A 20550-nucleotide genomic window follows, 5' to 3' on the forward strand; every position below is an offset into this window, starting at 1 on the left:
TGTATCGTCTCTGCTACCTAGACATTCCAGCCAATTACATTGAGTGAGAAATAAGTCAGTCCTGGCTGGTGTGGCTCAGTGGACTGAGCTCCAGCTTGTGAACCTAAGTGCCGCCGGTTCAATTCCCAGCCGGTGCCCATGCCTGGGTTGCAGGCCGGGTCCCTGGTTGGGGGCGTGCGGGAGGCAATTGATCGATGTTTCTCTCCCTCCCTTCTCCTCTCTCTGAAAATAAATGAATAAAATCCTTTAAAAAAGAAATTAGGTGGGTGCCCTCAGTGAGCAGGCACACACCCCTACCAGCTGGGGAACAGGGGAAACCACTGGACTCGTGGATCTTTGAGGCGGGAGCAGCAGAAAAACAGGGCAGACCCTGGTCATGATCAGAGATCGGAAGGCGAGCTGATGCCGTTCAGCTGGGGAACCACGAGAAAGACGCGTGAGACACAACGCAGGAGAGCCCACAGCTTGAGGGAGGAGCCGGGCGGGACTAGGGGGAGGTGCACAGTTCAGGGGCACCCCCCCAGGGGTGACTTTGCACTCAAGTGGCCCTGAGAGGGAGCGCCCCCTTACGTGGGTGTGCGCACGCACTCGGGTGTCGTGTGTGCATCTGCACAGCACGGGGTGGGAGCGGGACCCTCGGGGCACTGCGGCAGCGCACAAGCCTGACTTACAGGTCTCGCCCGCCCCCGTCTGCAGCGCTGAGTTCTCGATGAGGCCGCATTACGTTGCACTTAAACTGTTCACTGAAAACTGAGAGGAGAGGCATGGCCCCATTTTATCGTTTCCACGATACTCCATTTTCTCAATTTTCTACACTGAACGTGCCGTTCATGTACAACATGAAAGTTTTACTTTTATAAAATGGAACAAATCAAGGAACGTGACGAAGAGTCAAGCCCACGAGCAGGGGCAGGCAGGTATAAATAGCCAGGCCGAGCCGAGGGGGATCGGCCGCTCCAGCCGCTATTTAAAATCACAAACAATATGAGTCACGATACAGAGGCTATTTTTGTCCCTCTTAATGGGTCTGAAGAAGTTGACGCAGGGTTGGCAGGCAGAACGCCGCGGGGCGCACCGCTTCCACCCTAACGACGAGAAAGAGCTGCGTGATCTACAGAAGGAGGATTTTTCCTGAGCTCACCAGAGAGCCAAGTTCACGGGAAATGAAGGGAGGTGACGTTCAGATCCCGGCCAGCCCCTGTGAGGAGGGACAGGACCCAGAGCCGGGTCACCTTTAGCAGAGCGCGGAGGAAAAGGGGTGGCCAGAAAGGTGGACGAAAACACCAACATTCTAATGCTGGTGTTTTCTAATGCATTCTAATGCATTCTTAATGGAGTGTGGGACAGTGGGACCCCGAGGGTGACTGGGGGCCCAGACCCGGTGGAGGTCACGCTCACCTGTGAGCTCTTTTCCGTGGGCCCCCACTCGGGACCGCCAGGAAGAGTGGGGACAGGGCCGGAGGCCAGAGAGAGTGGCCCTTTCTTCGATATACAAACATGCAAAGCCATGCCCTGTCCCAGATCCTCCTCTTTAAAACACGCTTCAACTTGAACTTGAAAAAGAGAGCAAGTGCACTCCAAACTAAGCTGGAGGAAGGAGACAACTGAGATAAGAGCGGGAATCAACCACACAGAAAACAGAAACATGGACTACATTGGCGACCTTTGTAAATAAGGGCACTTCGCAAAGATCAATATGATCGATAAACCTCTAATCAGAACGATCAGAAAAAGTAAGAAGACACAACCCCTGCCAGGAAGCAGGGAAAGCGGGAGGCACTGGGGTTCCCCTGACTCCACGCCGCAGGTGAGGGGCCGTCCTGGCGTTCTCTGCAGACAGACTTCCTGACTTGGACGACACGGACAAGTCCCCCGAAGGACACGCCACCCAAGCTCCCCAGAGGAGAGAGGGACGGCCCATCCATCCTGGCCGCCCACCAACGAGCCGAACTCGTGTCAGGCGCCGTGTCACCGTGGAGGAACCTCCAGGCCTGGTGCCGTCATCCAACAGTCGTCTCTCCAACGACGCAGGAAGGAAAAACCCGACCTTGCAAACTCGTTTGGAAAATGGCGAGGGGCACAGCTCCCAGCCCGTGTGACGAGGTGCGTGGGAGCCGGGAGCAAAGACACGCAGACGGGAAGCTGCTGACTGGCAGCCCCGCGGACCACGAACCCGGAGGAACCGCAGGACACCGGCAGAGCCGCTGCTGCATTTGCAGACGGGGTGACACTCGGTGACCAAGTGCGTTTATCCCAGGAGCGTGGGGTCGGTTTATCGTTTGAAAATCAATCCATTTCACTCACCGTGTTCGCAGAATAAAAGAGAAAAAAAATACGAGGGTTTGAATCGACGCGGAAAAGGCAGTAACGAAATTCAGCGTCCGTACGACAGAGTTTGAAAACTCTCCCAGTCGGGGATGGACGGAAACGCGGCGACTCTGACAAAGGCCACGCAGGAGAGACCCTCCGCTGGGCGTCACACCCGGCGGTGACATGTCGCCTGCTCTCCCCAAAGCCCGGCGCCGAGGCCGGGCTGCCCACCCGCGACCCCGGCACGGCACCGAAGCGGAGCCCTGCGCAGGGTGTGCAGAAAGGCGGGCGAGCGAGAGGAAAGGCGCGGGGAACCAGCAGACGGGCGTAAGCCCCCTCTGCTCGCGGACCAACACCCTGAGGACTCTGGGAGACGAGCGCTGGAGCTGATAAACGGGTACCGCAGACGTCGCCATGCAAAAGCGGATGTAAATATTAGTTCGGGTTTTATACGCGGGAGCAACGAATGACTGCCAAATGAAAAATATCGTGATTCCATTTACAACCGCATCAGGAAGCATCGAAGTCCTGGGGGTATACTCACACGAGATGCGCAGAGCCACTAGCTGAAGACAGGGACGCTGCCGAGACAAATTAAAGGAGTCCTGGAGAGAGGGGGGGACCGCGCTCGTGCGCTGGGGGACTCGATGTTATTAAAATGCCGGCTCTCCCTCCCCGTAATCGGCACATTCCGTCCCTGCCCAGGCAGGGCCCCAGCAGGCTTTTAAAACAGAAATTGATAAAATGATTCTAAACCTTCCGCGGAATTGCGAAGGACCAAAAATGGATCTGCGGCGATACAAATGCGCCATTGAGCTTTGTAAATGTGGTTATTGCACCTGAGGAACTGAATCTTTAGTGTAACTTCATTCCGATGAATTTGAGCGGCCCCAGGCGTCTGGTGACTTGCCGCGTGCCGGGCGCAGACTGGACCTGGGGGAGGGGGAGGCTGCGGGCGGGCGGGCGGGGTCCGCTCTCTCCGAGAGCAAGGCGCCCCTGCGAGATCACGGCGGCGAGGACAGCACGGTGCCGGCGTGCGGACGGAGGAACAGACGACCGCGCCAGAACGGAGTCCAGTAGAAAACCGACCGCGTTCAGTCCCTCGAGCTGGGCAAAGCCACCCAAGCCACCCAGTGGAGACACAGGAGGTCCTTCAACAGGTGGCTCTGCAATGAGGGGCTGGCCAGGGGGCAAACACGCATTTCCACCCCGCCTCCTCCCATCCACCGAATCCTGGCGGGACGCATCAGAGAGCCTCGCACGTGGCAGAGGTGCAGCCGTGGTTTTTAGAGGTCAGAGTACCTTTGTGTCCCGGGAGTTGATCCTAGAGCCGGGGCAGGGCTCTAGGGAAATGTCTGGGTGGCGACGTTCTTTCCGTATCTCGGCAGGGCGGTGCACACAGCACACGTTTTTCACACTCACCGAATGGCATGCTTAAGGCCGAGGGTTTGGCCGTGTGGAAGTTGGTCCCCCGGCCGCAGTGAGCAGAACCGTTAGCTGGTTAGTGACACGCGCCGGTCTCCGGAGGGAAGCCCCCGCTGGCCACCGACCCGGTCTTCTTCCCTCTGGGACAGGCGCACGGGCTTGCCAGCTCTTCCCGCTCAGGGACAGAAGCCCCACGACAGTGGGCTCTGTCTCGCCACCGCAGGGTCGGGAGCTAGACCAGTGCCTGGCCCTCAGCAAGTGAGCACCTGCGACGCGAGGCCAGGGTCGTTCTGCCATCCTTCTGGTCAACCGCGGAACCGTCCCCAGCCGCTTCTCTGCCAGGCCCTGCACGGGGGGCCGGGCACATGCATGCAGCAGACATCAGCCCTCGGGGAGCGCAGGTGAAACGCAAGCTCGGTGACAAGCAAAGGGGGTGGCTTTTCCTAGAGGGGGCCTGGGGTGGGTGTGGGGATGGGGGAGCGCAGCCCGGACCCCTCCGTGGCCCCGCTGGCCCGGGAGGCTTCCTAAGAGCAGGGCTGTGTGGTCCCTGTCTCGGCGCAGCCCTAAGCGCAGGGAGGGAGGCAGGAGAGCGAAGAGGACAGAGGCTGCGGGAGCAGAGCCCCAGACTGACAGCTTGGGCACGGCATCAGCGGTGGAGAATGGAGAAGCTTGGACAATGGAGAAGCTGCTGTGAAGGACACAAGGCAAGGATGACACTCAGGTTCCTGGCCTGGGGGACGGCGTGGATGGAGCCACCACTCACTGCAGGGAGAGTCCCCCGCGAGTCTCTGGGTCCGTGGTTGGTTGTGTGGGACCCAAAGCAAGAGCGGGGGCCCTGCAGCCACTGAGGATGGCGCCCTGGTCCTGCCCAGGGTCCTGGTCTCCAGCCTCACACTGGGGCCCATGGTGGGGCTGGCTGGGGGTGGGGGGCAGGGCTCTGTACCTCCACCACCAGACATGGTGGGGGGCCAGGTCCTTGTGAACCTCTCAGGACTGGCCATCAGGGGCAGCCGGGAGGACGCTGTGTGTACAGACTGGCTGGCAGGCCAGGCGGTTGGGGCACTGGCTTTTCAGCCCCAGGGCCGAAGAACCAGTAGTGGAGAAGCATGTTGGTGGGAGCCCCAGGGGCCAGGCCTTCGAGGGCGGGAGGAGGGGGCCACCCCGCCCACGGGGCTGCACCTGCACACAGCTCGCCAGAGCCACTGCGCCCTCCAGAGCCGCCTCTTGTTGCCAAGATTTGGGGGACATCTTAGGATTTTTCAAGTCCATCTGGTACGAACAGCAAAGGCAACCTGGAGGGGGGACCCCACTAGATAATCTCTTTAAAAAGGGAGGTGCTGGGAAAAGTGAATGGGTCAACAGACAATAGGAAAGTTGGCCTTAGAAGAGCTAAGGTTTTCAAACGTGAAGAAAACCCACGCCAGGCAGCAAGAGAAAGGCATCTCTGAGCTCAGGGAATTTGCTGAAATACCTGGGACCAAGTCCATTTAGAGCCTCACCTCGTGCTACACGCCCACTTAACCCGAGGCGAGTCTGTGGATTCTGGAGGGAAGGGAAGGCCTTAACTCTGCGGCAGTGAAAGAAACCACGCAGGACGGGGCGCCGATGTCTGCGGGCTGCGTGGCCTCATCTCCTCGCAGACCAGCAGTTCCCAGAGCGCGAAAGCCCTGGTGGGTCCTGGAGCTGAAGGGTTTCCATGGTAACGCCTGAACGCCCCATGCGGCCCCGCTCTATCTCATGGTGAGCAGTGGGATTTTTCAGAGGCTCCGTGACACACGATCTTGCAAGAGGTTAAGTGCAGAAGCAGGTCTGAGACCCCAGCTGTCTTCTATTAAGCCAATTTAAAAAATGGCAAAAATGTAAAAAAATGCCACTCTTCTAAATTTTCTCTTTCGGGAAATGGTTTTCATTAAAATAGGCTATTTATGCTGATATTAATGAGTTTTTTTAAAGATTTTATTTATTTTTAGAGAGGGAAGGGAGGGAGATAGAGAAACATCAATGTGCGGTTGCTGGGGGCCATGGTCTGCAACCCAGGCATGTGCCCTGACTGGGAATCGAACCTGTGACACTTTGGTTTGCAGCCCGAGCTCAATCCACTGAGCTGCGCCAGCCAGGGCTAATGAGTTTATTTTTAATATTTTAAAATACCTTCCAGTTAATGTATGGTTTTTTTAAAAGATTTTTTTATTTTTAGAGAGAGGGGGAAAGGAGAGAGGGAGAAACATCAATGTGTGGTTGCCTTTCACACGCCCCCTACTGGGGACCTGGCCTGCGACCCAGGCATGTGCCCTGACTGGGAATCGAACCTGTGACACTTTGGTTCGCAGCCCACACTCAATCCACTGAGCCACACCAGCCAGGGCTAACGTATGATCACTGATAAAACCTACGAAAGCAAAAGCTCCTCGGGGTCCTCAGTGATAAGTGTGAGGGGACTCGGGGACCCAAAGCTTGAGGGCTGCCCTTGGCCTGTGGGCACCTGGGAAGCGACTGTTTTCCCCACCCACGGGTCCTCTGCACCCAGCACATCCACTTGCACAAGAGTCTGGCAGTTCACTGTGCACCTACTGTGTGCCAGGGGGCACTGTTACAGATGCCGTGACACGCCTGTGAACAAAAGGGACAAAACACACCGGCCCACTTCATCGCTGTCAGCGGGCAGTGCCGGGGGCCACTGCGTCGGCCAGAGAAGTCGCCGGCACTGCAGTCCAACGCCCCCGGCAGCGAAGGCTGGAAACGCGCGGCAGCAGACGCCACACGGCAGGTTAGTATCTTTAATGCACAACGAGCTCGTACAAACGCGTCAGACCCCCGGAGGCAAGGGCCAAGGACGGCCATGACGTTCAGAAGAGGACACACAACTGCTTGCCGTGGAAAGATGTCGCACCGGGTTGAAAACCAAAGAAGTGGGAACGGACACAAAGGCTATTTCTTCATGATCAAGTCCGCAAAGGCTTAGCCAGCCGATGGTACTCGGTGCCGGCGAGACGGCAGAACGGGCCCACTTGTCCGTGCCGGTGGCAGTGTGAGTGGACATATTTCAGAAAACCACTCTGTCAGCATGTAACCCGAGCCTCGGGGGTCCCCACGCCCTCTCACTCCGCAACCCCGTGTCCGGAACACGCACCCTAAGGGATCGAGGGGACGGGGAGAAGGCTCTATGCACGAGGGTGCCCACCGACCTCCAGCAGGGGGAGGGGCAGGAACAGCGCAGGGAGCAGCCCCGGCTCTGCCGGCCACCCGCCTGGTGCAGCCACACCGGCCATTTCTAAAGAAAATTAGTGGTGACAAGGGGGAGGGGGAGGCTGAAAGGAGAAATCCCAAAATGTTGAACTTGACATTTCTTTGCTCTACGTGATGTTCCAGAATCTCTACGACGTGTAGGTTTCCCGACAGGCCCGACAGCGGGCTGGGACTTGTTTACGGAAAGGGGTCAGTGAGGTTGAAGCGAGGGGCTGGGGTTCCTCGTCTCCACTGCGCCTGTGCTGTACCAGCTGCCACCACACCGGGTGCCGGGGCCCTGAGGTGACACGGGAGACGGCAGCTCCGCTCACAGTGGGCGGTGGGCCTGCCCGGCCCCCGGCCCCCTCCCTACACCGGCAGGCGTTAGCTGACGGCCCAGAGCCTGCCGTCCCCCCTCGTCATCTCGAAACTGCCATCGCTTCCCGGGCAGAGGTGGTCCCACTCCCACAGCTCTGGCTGCCGGGCGGGCGGAGGGAGGGCCCCGCAGGCGGCTCTCCCGGCCCAAAGCCCCGCTGGCGGTCAGCGGTCCCTGCCTGTCCTTTCACAGTCCACGCCCACCTCTGCCCACTGTCCCGCAGGCCCGTCAGGGTCTCGGTCACCCAGTGGGTGGTCTGTCCCCCGTGTCCAGAAGTGTGTGGGTCTCCACCTCCACGCAGTCCTCGCCCTGACTCACTCACCGCGCACTTACCTGGGACCCAGCAAACGGGTCTTGCTCTCCCCCAGAAGTCACCGAAATGCTGTAGGACATTAGTTAGCCCCCAGGTCACACTCTGTATCGGACCAGGAACCCACCCCTTACTCGGAATCCCACCTCACGGGGCGCGGCCAGGAGATGAAGCTTCCTTCCCAGACGGGGATCGCGTGGGCCGGAACGCAGTCGCGGTCCAGTCCGACGCCAGCACCGTGGAAACAGGCGTGTCCCTCGCATGCATCAGCGCTACTACGGCCTGCCCCTCCGCAAACCAGCACCAGTTCGTTCTCTTAAGGGGAGGCATAACCCCAAGGTATGCACAAAGCAGCTCCCCTCCCCAACTCCATTCTCCGGCTTGGCCCTGCCCGCCACCGTGGCCTAGCCCTGGGCCACAGGGAGCTCGGGTCCCATCCTCTTTTGCTGGGGACTGTGGGTCTTCCCCTGGAGCCGGTGGGCTCCCCATGTGGCATCTCTTCCCTGTCCAACGTGAGGCCACCCCGCTCGCTCGCTCACTCGCCTGCTCCCAGAGCTGCAGGAGGCGGGCAAGGCTGCGGATGTCCGACAGCGCCAGTCCCGAGCCCACAGACGCAAGTACCAAGTCACTAGGCTAAAGGAAACTGGAGCAGCAGCTCGGGCCGGGCACCACGGCCCACGTTCAGCGTCACGGGCATGGGCAGCTCTGGCCCTGGTGTGTGGGCAGCGTGGCCGAAACGCTGCGCCTGGTGCAGACACGGGACACTGAAGTGGGCCTGGGGGCAGCTGAGAGAGCCGAGCTCCTGCCCTGCGCTGGCACCGGGCCTCCCACCGCAGCTGCACCGGGCCACACAGGCAGCTTCCAGGCACCTGCTCCCCCTGCGGGCTGTCCTTCTCCCCGGGCACCGCTGCACCCCTCATCGGCAACAGCCTCCACCTGGCACACAGGCAGAGAGAAACGGGGCCCTAAGGGGAAGTGGTCTGAACGCCCGGACCGAGGCCCCACCCCCAGAACGGCAGCTCCACTGTGTCCTCCTCCAGTTCAAGCTTAATGAGCACCACGGGCCCACCTGAACAGCCGCGGCTGGAATCCAGGGGGCCTGCCGCCTGTATTCAGGCGGTTGTTGAGCAGGGCAATTGGGCTAACGGAGTTTACAATGAGGGTGGCAGTGACCCATGAACATCAGCAACCACTGAGTACCCTTGACCTTGCAAGGCAGCCGTTGCTTCAGCAACGTGGTCACTTCTCCCAACATCATCAAAACTCTTAGGAAGGAAGGAAGGAAGGGTGGGCCCCAGGACCCAACCTCTGGGTAACCCAAGACGTGTCTCTGGGTGTGTGCAGGAGCCGTCCCTCTGCAGCCAGCAGAGCAGGGGCGGACGCGCCCAGGGTGAGGCGCCCCAGCTCCCCGCACTGTCCAGGCGGCTGCGCAGGTGCAGCTCACTTGGCGTTCAACTGCGGCGGGAGCATGGCCGGCCAAGGGACTCGGCCAAGACGCTGGGGAAGGGGATGCCAGGCGTCCCCGTGAGGAAGCACAAGGCCCCCACCACTAAGAAGTATGGCTTTGTCCCTCAGAGTTAGGACTTGAGTGTCAGTCTGCGCTGTCGCCTAAGGATGGAGGTAGTCCGCAGCTCTTTTCCTTCACAAGTGTCACTGATGCCCTGGCCGGGGCGACCAGAGGCCCACGCTGCCTTGCCTCCGGTGCTTCCGGACGCATCCCAGAGGCGGTGGGTCTCCGGCCGTCAGAGGCCGAGTCTTCTTGAGCAAAGGCTGGGCGGCTGACGGACAACCCAAGCATGGGGGTGCAGCAGGCTACATGGGGGCTCTGGAGACCGACAGATGCTGGGGGTGGCTGAGGGGCTGAGGTGAAGGCCACTTGTCACCTGAATGGAGAAGAGAACAAGTCTCAAGCCCGATGAGGCCCACCACCAAGTGACACGGAACAGCGGAAAGGTGACCACGCACGAGCAGCCGGGGCGATCCCCACTGGAGGCCAAGCCCTCGGCGGGCAGAGGGCCTCAGGCACGGTGTGCACGGATAGGCTGCTCCGGCCGCTGCCGGGAGCCACCCAGTGGTCCAAAGCAGTCACCTTCTCTAGCAGGCAAGTTCCAGATGCCCAGAACTCCCGGCGCCATCGGAACACCGGCAGCTCAAGCCAGGCATTCTCGGAAGTGCCTCCGCCAGGTCTCCCCCTTTACCTGCGCTTCGGCCTCTCCCGGCAGCAACAATGGGCCCGCTGACCGCGTACTCTGGTGCGGACTGGAGCATGCCCCCAGACACGCGGGCACTACATTCCCGCAGCGACCGCTCGGCCACCGAGAGCAAGGACAGGGCCCCCTCACAGGTGGGAGGCCAGACTCCCTTCTCCAGGTCCCCACGTCAAGCCACCAGCCATCCAAAGTGCCTTCTGTCGTCAGCAAGCTCTTCAGTGAGAACAGGGCAGCCAGGTGGGGCGCTGCCCGGGGGGTCTGCAGAGGGCGGAAGAGGAGCATCTGCGACCCTCGCCAGGCCAGGCGGGGTCAGCCCGAGCAGTCCGCAGGGTGTCGGGGGGTCGACGTGACCGAGCAGCAGAGCTGCGGCCACCAGAGGAGCTGCAGTTGCAAGCACGAGAGGGGAAACATGCACAGGGGCGTGGGTGCAGAGCCAGCACGGAACACGAGGAAGCGAGGTGGGCGACAGGGTGCCCGAGAGTATGAAGATCTCCTTCTGGAACGGGTCTGGAGAGGCAGGAAGGGGTGTCTCAAACAAGAAGGGTGCTGTGGGAGGGGCTTTTCTTCTATGCAGCAAAGGGGGGTTGCGACCTGGTAGTTGCAGAGGCGACCAGGATGGCGGCAGGTTCTTAAAGGTTCCGTGCTCGGGCGGGCAGGGCCGGGGCGGGACCAGTCCCGGTGGAGGCGGGGTGCACAGGACAGGGGCCCGCGCCCGCGGCGGCCAGCTGGCGGCACAGGGTCTGCCGCTCCCGCACAGCTCGATTGGAGGCGGAAGTCTTCCTGATTTGGGCGCGACGCGCGTGCCGCAGCGGGGACTTGTAGGTTCTCCGCAACTCTGCCAGGAACCCCTGGTAGTTGTTTCGCAAGGGGCTGTCAGGTTGCATGTGGGGGATCGCCCACTTCTCTGCCTCCCCAGTCAGCCGGGACACGAGGAAGGCCACACGCTCAGCCTCCCCAGGGAAGCGGGAGGCCTGGAAGATCATGAACCTGTCCATCTGCATCAAGAACCCCGCTAGCTGGCCCGGGTCCCCGGAAAAAGGCTCAGGCAGAGAGGTCGGAGGCGTGGTCATTGGCCGGGTCCCGTTGGAGGTAATGGCTGAGATGGGCGGGGTGATCTGCAGCGCGCCCGGAATCCGAGCCCTGGTGCGTAACAGGGTCAGCTCTGCCATCACGCTCTCCAGCATGTTGGTGAGGTTGGCCTTCTCCGCCCTCAGCGTCGAGGCCTCCCGCCTGAGCGCAGAGTTGGTGAGGCGCAGGGAGGTCAAGGTGTCAATGACATCATCCATTTGGGCATTGGTAGAGGCTGCGGAGGCTGGGGTTTCAGCTTTTGATGTCTGGGGTTGGACCATGTTGGCAGAGGTCAGCCAAAGGATGAACTGCTGGGTGGGAGAACGGGGTTTGGATAACCGGCAACCTGAGGACCAGTGATGCTAAAATTGGGTAGACCCACGCAGGAATGAGGGAATAGGTAGGGTTCAAGACTCAGATTGAAGGCAAGGTAGACACGTCAAGGATGGGCGCAGCCGCGGCCAGGCAGCTGGTGCAGGCCTTGGGGATCCCCGATTCCGGATCGGCTCCTTTATCGCGGACCTCAGAAGGCCAAGGTGGGCAGCTCAGGAGGTTGGACTTGTTCTGGGGCCTGAAGGATGAAAACACGTTTTTAAAAGGTGTCTTTAGATTGCAGAAAACCGGGTCGAAGTAGGGGAGGCGACGTGGGAGGGGCAAAGAGCTGGGGGCGGGGCGGGAGCCGGGCCCGAAGCCCCCTCGCAGCGCGAAGCGCCCTCCTGGGGCGCGGCCGGCACCCACCTGGGGCACAACAAAGGGCGGATGCACCTGCCGCGACGGCGGAGCCGGGCCTGGGACTGGCGGCGGACTCGTACCTGGGTCTCCGCGGCTTCCTCCGCGGCTCCGGGTGCCACGCCGGCCGCAGCCAAGATGGCACGATCTGGGGATGCAGGCGGGCGGATGAGTCACGGCGGCCGTCCGCCGGAACTGCTTCCCGGTAGGGTCAGGCCAGGGAGGCCGCGGCGGCGGGAGGAGGGCGGCCTCGGGCGGGAGCGCGAGCTGGACCGGGGTCGTAGTGGAGGGCGGGTCGCGGCGTGACCTCGTTGCGGGCAGGGTCGGAGCGGAGCAGACGGCAGTGGCAGCAGTGGCGGCGGCGAAGGGGCCTTGCGCAGGCCCCACTAGTTGCCATGGAGACCGCTCGCTCGCTCACGCGCGCGGTGGCGGCTCAGGCCACGCCCCGGAAGAGGTGGGCGTAGCCCCGCCCCTATACCGCGCAGCCCCGCCTCCCTGGGCTCAGCAACCAATCAGGGAAGACTATGGTTACTGTTACTTTGTTACTGTGGGTGCTTTTTTCATTTCTCTAATTCTCCCCAAACTGCGTGCAGAGCCCTTCTTGTATTTGTTGTGATTATTTTTTTTTTTAGTGAAGCTTGCTTTTTACATTGTAACCCTAATACAAATTCAATGTAGTGTCTCTTGTAGCAAGTTTTGATGTCAGAGAAGTCTAAAAGAAATTCTTCTCACCCAGAATTCCTCCTCCTGGAAAGGACACACAGTAATATTTCTGTCGTTCCGTCCAGTCGTTTGTTAATTCTATAAATTTTGTACCTTCTGAGCTGTTTTTACTCTTACTAACACACTGGCTTTTGAGCATTTCCCCATGAAAGATATTTCAAAAGCCTGATGTTCAAATATTGCCTAGCGTTCCACTGAAATTGTGTACCGCGGTGTATTTAACCGTGCCCCCTTTTGATGGGTCTCTATCTTCTTTTCCATGTAGAAGTTTTATAAACCACACTTGTCCATAAAGCCCAGCCTCTTTCTCCGCCACTTTCTCCAGGGTGAACCCCAACGGGTAAAATGACTGGGCCAGGATATGAACTGTCTGACTCAGGACCCAGATGCCTTCATGCTTGACCTTGCTGAGCTGCTTCTCAACGGCCAGGTCCGGGCCTCGGCTTGGCGGGGGAGAGAGGCCCCCACCTTGACGGTCCTCTGTGCACACAGCCCTCAGGGAGGTGCTGACCACGGCCCCACCTGCACTCACTCCTCAGACAGGCCTCGGACAGCGGCAGCTTCCCTTGGGCCTTTACCACGTTTGCTTCTATAAAATGGAAATTGGGACATGAGGGTGTGAGTGCTTGGGGAAGACGGTTTAGCTAGCCCCCCAACTGTGTGCACCCCAATGTGCCCAAGGAGGCATTTTTTTGTGACCAGCTGAAAACTCCTGGAGCGTAAGGCAAGAGGGGAAAGAAAGGAGACAGTGTTTCTTTAAACCACCTCCAGGAAATCTCCCAAGTCAGATGCCAGCAGGACCTTCTTTCATGTTGGCTGAGGTCAATGGCTACGGAAGTTGACTGGGACCCCCCTGCGCACCCACCGCTTCCAAACCCACACAGGACCCCCCGTCCGCTGCTGTGAGCCGCCCCTTGGTCTCCCTGCCCTCAGTGCCAGGGCTGCACCTCCCCAAGTCCCTGGACACTGTGCCCGTGACTAAAGTATCTGCCAGAATTCCAGGTGTCGTTGGCACTGGGTCTTGAATTCACCGGTGCATGGAGTATAAGGTGCACCGTGATTTCAGAAATGATAAAAAATGAATTTGAAAAAACATATAATTTCTTTGTATTTCATTTCAAGAAGGATACAAATAAAGCAAACTAAAAATGAACAGACTTATTTAAATTAAAAAAAAAAAAAACAGCAGACTCTGTGGCCTTTGACCGCGATCAGTGATGCTGTGAAGTTCCCCTGTCTGCTGCCAACGCGAGGCCACGATAAACGTCAAGGACAAGCCCCGGCTGGTGCGAACACCGGACAACTCCGCTGCGGCCCAGGAACACAAGCTGCTGAGTGTCGGCAAAGCCACGGGCCTGCTGGCCCACACATCCCGACACAGAACGGGGACATGAGGCTGGGAACAGGGCCAGACTGTTCTCGGAGGTGCGGCCCTGCAACAAGGGGGTGTGCGTACAGTCTCTTGAATCTCATGTCCCTTGGTTTGACAGGTGGAGCCCACAGGGCAGGAAGTGCGACCCGTCGCTGCCGATATAAAACGTGTTCTGCACCGAGGGCCAGGCGTCACCGGTACAGCCCCAAACCACCAGGGCAGGTCGGGAGGGAATACACAGAGAGACAGAGAATGTGAAAGACAGTCTTTTACCCAAAAATGAGCCTAAAAAGAAAAACTCTGGAGCCAAGGAAGACACCTAATGCTAAGAATAATGGCCACCAAAATAATTATAATATCAGTGAACCCCAGAGGAGTTAAAATCATAAAACAGTCTGCGAATGAAAAGACTTTAAAGGCAGCATGTTTAGGGTCTTCCATGAGAATAACGAAATACATAACATCTGTGAAAAGAGTAGCCATGAATGAGAGCGGGGGCGGGGGGGGGCAGGCAGTAACCGATGAGGTGGCCGTGAGAAAGTGCCTTTTAAGAGGAAATCTAGCGACCTTCCATTTCCAGGAAGATGGAGTAGGTGCGTCCTTCCCTGTTCTTTCAGCAAAGCACAACGGAGAACGACCTTTTCAAAAAGACTCCGAAAGGCTGAGAGAGAAAAGCAGGCTGGGTGGGTTGCTGGGGACGCAAAGGACGGCACGGCGGTGAGCAGCTTGAGTGTTCTTCTGCCTCACACATCTCAGACTTAAAGCCAAAGAAGCGGGCAGCCCGGTGCAGACAAACATGACCTCGGCCTCCCCGGAAGCCCGCTCTCTCGAGCCAAAGGACCAGGAGAGGAGCAGCCTGAGAAGACAGGAAACGCGCAGACAATACTCTCTGTTCCAGCCCAACGCTGCAGAGAGGCGGCGGCCCCCCACCACTCAGGCCAGCAAAAGCCCGGAGGGAGGCCTAGACCGACACCCTCGCTGAGCCGGGTGTTGCAAATGCTCTTCAAAGGCCAAGGGCCGAGGAGGGGCTGCAGCCGGGGCCCCTGTTGGGCTGGGTATGAGAGGCGGCCAAAAACTTCCCAACGTTGATTAAACACATTTGTCTGCATATCCAAGCAGCTCCACAACCTCTGAGTAGGATACACTCAAGCACATAGATGCACCCTAAGCAAAAACCTCGAAGTCAAAGACAGAGAGTCTTGAAAGCAGCAGGGGAGACGCAAGCGATCACGTATGAAATCATGTATAAAGTGTGGTCAATACGTTTAATAGCTGGTTTCGCATCAGAAACCATGGACGTCGGAAGGCAGGGGCAGGGCAGTTTCGACACGCTGAAGGAAAAAGACTGTCGGTCGAGGGTTCCAGAGCCAGCAAAACTGCCTTGCAAAAGAGGAAAGAGAACTTAGGGCATTCCTAGGTAAAGAAAACTGCAGGGCATTCATCACCAGCAGACCAGCCTTACAAAAAAATAATAAAGAAAGCTCTTTCCAGTGAATTGAAAGGGAACTGGGCAGAAATGGATCCATAGGAAGAATAAAGAGCATCAGTGAACGCACCAACGTAGGTCAATATGAAAGACGGTATAAATGTGTTTTTGTCTGTAACTCTGTTTTCTCCTGTCTTATTTAAAAGATAACTGCAAAGAGCAACCATTATAAATCTGTGTTGATGAGCATACAATTTGCAAAAATGTGATTTGCATGATGATAATAGTTCAAATGAGGTGGGGAGGAGATGATGGTATTTGAGATAAAAGTCTTCAAAATGGCCCTGGCCGGCGTAGCTCAGTGGATTGAGCTCAGGCTGCAAATCAAAGCATTGCAGGTTCGATTCCCAGTCAGGACACATGCCTGGGTTGCGGGCCAGGTCCCCAGTGGGGCCACATGAGAGGCAACCACACATTGATGTTTCTCTCTCTCTCTCTTTCTCCCTCCCTTTCCCTCTGTCTAAAACTAAAGAAATAAAATCTTTAAAAAAAAACCTCTTAAAAACTATTGAAATAAGTTGGTGTTAATCCAAACTAGGTTTTTATAAGTTGTCAGTTGTCATCCTCAGTATACTCTGTTAGGAGTACAACTCAAAAAGCATGTTAAAGAAATGACAAAGGAGTTAAAATGGTACACTAGAAAATATCTATTTCACATGAAAAAGGGCAGTAATAGAATAACAGAAGAACAAAAAATAGGACATACGGAAAACAGATAATAAAATGGCAGGTGCAAATTCCACTAATTAGTAACAAGTTAAGTGTAAATGGACTGAACACTCCAGTTAAAAGGCTGAGATTGGCCGAATGGATTTTTTAAATGACCCAATTCAGTGCCATGTACGAAACACACTTTTGTTTCAAAGACACGAGTGAGCTGAAAGTAAATGAATGGACAATGGCATGCTATTCACGGTAACCAGCAGAGAACTGGAGCACTATCAGACAAAACAGACTCTAAGACAAAAAATGTTACTGGAGAAAAGAAAGGACATTTTGGCACCTGGCTGGTATAGCTCAGTGGATTGAGCACGGGCTGCAAAACAAAGGGTCACTGGTTCGATTCCCCGTCAGGGCACCATTATTATATGAAATGTTAAAGGGATTTATTTAACAAAAAGATCAAAACTGTGAACAATAAATTGGCAATACATACATATCTATCAACAATGTCACGTAAACAAACTAAGCAAATAAGAAGAACAGACAGAATCATGGATATGGAGAGTGTTCTGATGGTCGCCAGATGGGAGGGGGCCTGGGAGAGAGTGGGGGCAGAGGTGAGGGCAGTAAGAAGTACAAACAGGGAGTCCCAGAACAGCCCTGGGGTGTAAAGTACAGCACAGGACAAGGAGCAGCCAAAGAACTCATACACACGCCCCATGGACGTGAACAGTGGGAGGGGCACTGCCCGAGGGAGGGGGGGGTGCCGTGTGGAGCGGGGAGTGGGGGCGGGGGGATTGGGATGGCTGTAATAGCATAATCAATAAAGTGTAGTTTAAAGAAACAGTGACGACACCAGTGAGGATGCGGAAAACCAGGTTCATCTCCGGTGGGAACGTGGAAGAGGCTCGGCCGCTCCGGAAAACAGTTCAGCGGGTTCTCGCTAAGCTAGGCCTGCCACTGCCGCTCAACCCAGCAACCGCATCTGCCCCAAAGAAGTGAAGACCTGGGGACACTGGGGCGGAGGGCCGTGTGTGGGGGTGGCTCGGGAGGGCCACGGGCCACTCCCACGCCTGGACGGTGGCCGAGTCGGCTTCCTGGCTGGGGTGCTGCACTGAGGTTTCAGAGATGCGAGCATTGCGGGGGACTGAGCACAGGGCCCAGCGGGTCCGTCTACATTATGTCCGACAACCGCCCGGGCAGTAGCTTTGCAGGGACGACGTCTCTGGGATGGAGTTCGAGAGACCTTGTCATGACGTTGAGTGGGTGCCAGGCCAGCTGCGGCTGCGATCCTGGAGTCCAGGGAGAGGCCCGTTGGTGAGTCCTGAGTAGGCGGGTGGTGGCCAACGCTGGGAAGAGAGCATGCCAGGAAGGAGAGGGTCAAGAACCGGGCGGACACCTTTAGAGGTCTAGTGCGGGGGTGGGGAACCTGCTGAGGGGCAGTCAGAAGGGCGGAAGGGGACCACGGAACCCCGGGAGCCGAGGACTGGCTCCAGGGAAGGGGGTGGCCATGCGGCAGGCCTATCATCCAAACTGGGGTGCTTCTGAGAGCAAACCAAGTTGCTAAAGATGGTTAAAGCAGCTCATTCTCTGTGGCATCATCCGTGGTCAGCAAATTAGTTTATGATACTAGTGGGCCCATAGCTGTGGCCATGGGGCTGATATTTTGCTGGAGAACACTTTTTTTTTAATTCAATATGGCCTCATTATTCTTCATTTTATCAAAAATCACTTACAGTCTTACTCCAAGTTGCATTCCATGGTTATTGACTTAAATCTGTTGACATTTTCTCTCTTTTTTAAAAAGATTTATTTATTTATTTTTAGAGAGGGAGGGGAGGGAGAAAGAGAGAGAAACATCAATGTGCGGTTGCTGGGGGCCGTGGCCTGCAACCCAGGCATGTGCCCTGGCTGGGAATCGAACCTGCGATACTTTGGTTCACAGCCCACGCTCAATCCACTGAGCTACGCCAGCCAGGGACATTTTCTCTCTGTCTTTTTTTTAAGATTTTATCTAGTTTAATTTGAGAGAGAAGGTAAATGAAGGAGAAAGAGAAACACCAATGTGTGGTTGCCTCTCACGCACCCTTTACTGGGGACCTGGCCTGCAACCCTGGCGTGTGCCCTGATGGGGTATGGAACCAGCAACCGCTTGGTTCTCAGGCCAGTGATCAGCCCACTGAGCCACACCAGCTGGGGCAAATCCGTCACATCTTCAATTAACTCTTCTTTGTAAACTACATTTTATTTGAGAGATTCTCTTCATACAGGGATGAAGGAACCGCTCAGAAAAACCTAGTAAATGGTAGATTTTCTCAATTCTACTTTTTTGTGTTGAAATATGTCACTACTCCAGCTCAAATATCTCCACAGGTTTGGTCCATTGAAAACCTACCTCCATAGGCTCAGTCCATCTGGAGTACCGCTCTTCGACAAGTATTTTTACAAACAAAAACTTATCCCCCTCAAAATTCATCATCGTTTGGAACGTTTCCTCAGACTCAGGTGCTGCAGAGTCGTGGGCCTTCCGCATCCCTTTCTGTTCCAAGACGGAACACGCATTTTGCCTCATTAAGACCAGGAGCCTCATCCAAGCGCTCTTCCCACATGTTGAGATGTTCCAGAAGCAATCACGGAATTCGAGCTCCAGGCCCCGAACACCACCGGAGCTCTCTGCATTTAATTTCCTTGGCTCCTCCCCGGCCTTTGTAGAGACGGATTTCAGCACTTCCCCGTTGGCAAGGATGGTCTCTAATAATTACAGCTCACGGAGGCTTCAAAGCTCGGGATTCTTGGCGCTCCCTTAACAAAGGCGTTGATTAAAGGTTTCCAACGGGCTTTGAACACAATGCAACAGAACGTTAGAGGACTCCTTTACCAGAGTTCAGACCGCCTCCAGGGCCCTGGGCAGATGCACACAGGGGGTCCTCCAGGGCCCCCACACTGGCCGGTGGGACGAATGGCTACGGCAAAGACCGAGAAAGGACGCACCAGGCGCCTGAGGTCTGCTTTTGCGTCCAACCCCCGCTTCGTCCCCAAAACGTCTGCAGCCTCCTTTCTCCCGACGGCATGCAAACAAAAGTGTTTTTAAACGTGGACAACCACGGCGTCTCCTTTGGGTGGTTGGATTCTGCGGATTGTGGGGGCGCCAGCCTGCAGGGCGGGCCCAAGTGGGTCTGCTCCACTGGTCTGTTCTCTGTTCGTGGAGTGGAGACACAGCCCTTTCACAAGGGCACCGTAGTGGGCCGTCCCATCCCTCCCCGAACGCTCTCCACGCACCTGGGACCCAGCACACCTTGTGTTTTCCGCCTGAGCCCGCACCCACACCCACCCTCCCAGAAAGGAATTCGGCACAGACTGAGAACGGTGGAGACGGGCGGGCCGGGTCCTCCCTCACTCTCAGGGCAGAGCCGGGACACCAGGGCAAGACCGCTCACGGAGGCTGTGTCCCCAGTAGCAAAGCCCGGGCGGCCAGGCAGCCGCCGCCGCAGGAGGCTGGGGAGCTTGAGTGGAACCACACGGGAGAGTCATTTTCAAATGCTCTCCAACTGCCAAACCAGCTGGGGAGGCTGACCTCTCCCCCCACCACAGAGTTGCTAATTCATCTCGCAGGGCTGGGCTGGACCGAAGAATGTGCATTTCTAACCAGGAGGTCTCGGGACGCCGATGGCACTGGCCTGGGGACCCCACTCTGAGAGCTACCCCTGCGGGACGGTGACAATCACGAGCCACCCCCAATGTGACACGTGAGAGCAGAATCCGTGCAGGCTGCGTCATCTCGTTACAGGAGCTCGGTCCCCGGGAGACGAACCACACGCGCACAGAGGTGCGAACTGCGCTGAGAGACACAAGTCGATCATTGCCACACCTGTCAGGCTCGGGGCCCCCTCCGGGCGGGGAGAGGGCTCGCTGCAATGAAGAGACAGCGCTAGCCCTCTAGGCCAGCGGTCCCCAACCTCTTGGGCAGCAGGGACCGGTTTCGTGGAAGACGGTTTTTCCACGGACGTGGGGTGGGAGGGGGTGGTTTGGGGATGACTCGAGTGCATTGCATTCAAGCTCACCCCCTGCTGTGCGGCCGGGTTCCCAACAGGCCCGGCCCGGTGCCGGTCTGCAGCCGGGAGGCTGGGGACCCCTGGTCTAGGCCACGGACCTGGTGGGAATCACACACATGTGTCCCTTAGCGGCTGTTGAACCGGCTACACGCTGGTGCTGTGTGCGCTGCCTGCGCCCCCACTGTGCGGGCACAGTGCCCGGAGTCTGTGCCTCTCAGCGTCTTTCCTGCTTCCCACCACCTCGTCCCCCCCCACGCTGTGTTCCGGGTCATTTCCTCGGCTGTATTTTCCCGTTCGGTGATAATCTGTTGACTTCTCTATATTGAAAGATGTAGCATCTTGATTTTTACACACGATACAAAAAAAATTATTGCCCGTGGATTAAAGATGTAAAACTGAATAGCAAAAGTCTGAAAGTCTCAGAAGAAAGTGTAGGAGAAGACCCCTTCGGCCGCAGGGTGAGGAAGGACCCTCTGCATGAGCCAGCACAACTCAGACTGCAAGGGAGAGGCGGATGGATGCGGTTCGTCCACCTGCCGCTTCTGTAGAGACGCCCACGCAACGCGAAAGGAAGGCTGGCCCGAGGGAGGAGCAGACGCGT

General features: G+C 57.3%; 1 protein-coding gene across 1 annotated transcript; it reads right to left on the reverse strand.

Annotated features, from left to right (window-relative positions):
• Positions 1–6492: 6492 nt before the first annotated feature.
• Positions 6493–12078, reverse strand: RTL6 (retrotransposon Gag like 6). The gene is made up of 2 exons (XM_028532310.2): positions 11737–12078; positions 6493–11495 (listed from the first exon to the last, which is right to left on the reverse strand). The coding sequence occupies exon 2, from the start codon at positions 11203–11205 to the stop codon at positions 10486–10488; it is 720 nt and encodes a 239-aa protein (XP_028388111.1). The 5' UTR covers positions 11206–11495; positions 11737–12078; the 3' UTR covers positions 6493–10485.
• Positions 12079–20550: the final 8472 nt, after the last annotated feature.

The sequence above is a fragment of the Phyllostomus discolor genome, chromosome 2, assembly GCF_004126475.2.
Source record: "Phyllostomus discolor isolate MPI-MPIP mPhyDis1 chromosome 2, mPhyDis1.pri.v3, whole genome shotgun sequence".
In the NCBI taxonomy this organism is placed as follows: domain Eukaryota; kingdom Metazoa; phylum Chordata; class Mammalia; order Chiroptera; family Phyllostomidae; genus Phyllostomus; species Phyllostomus discolor.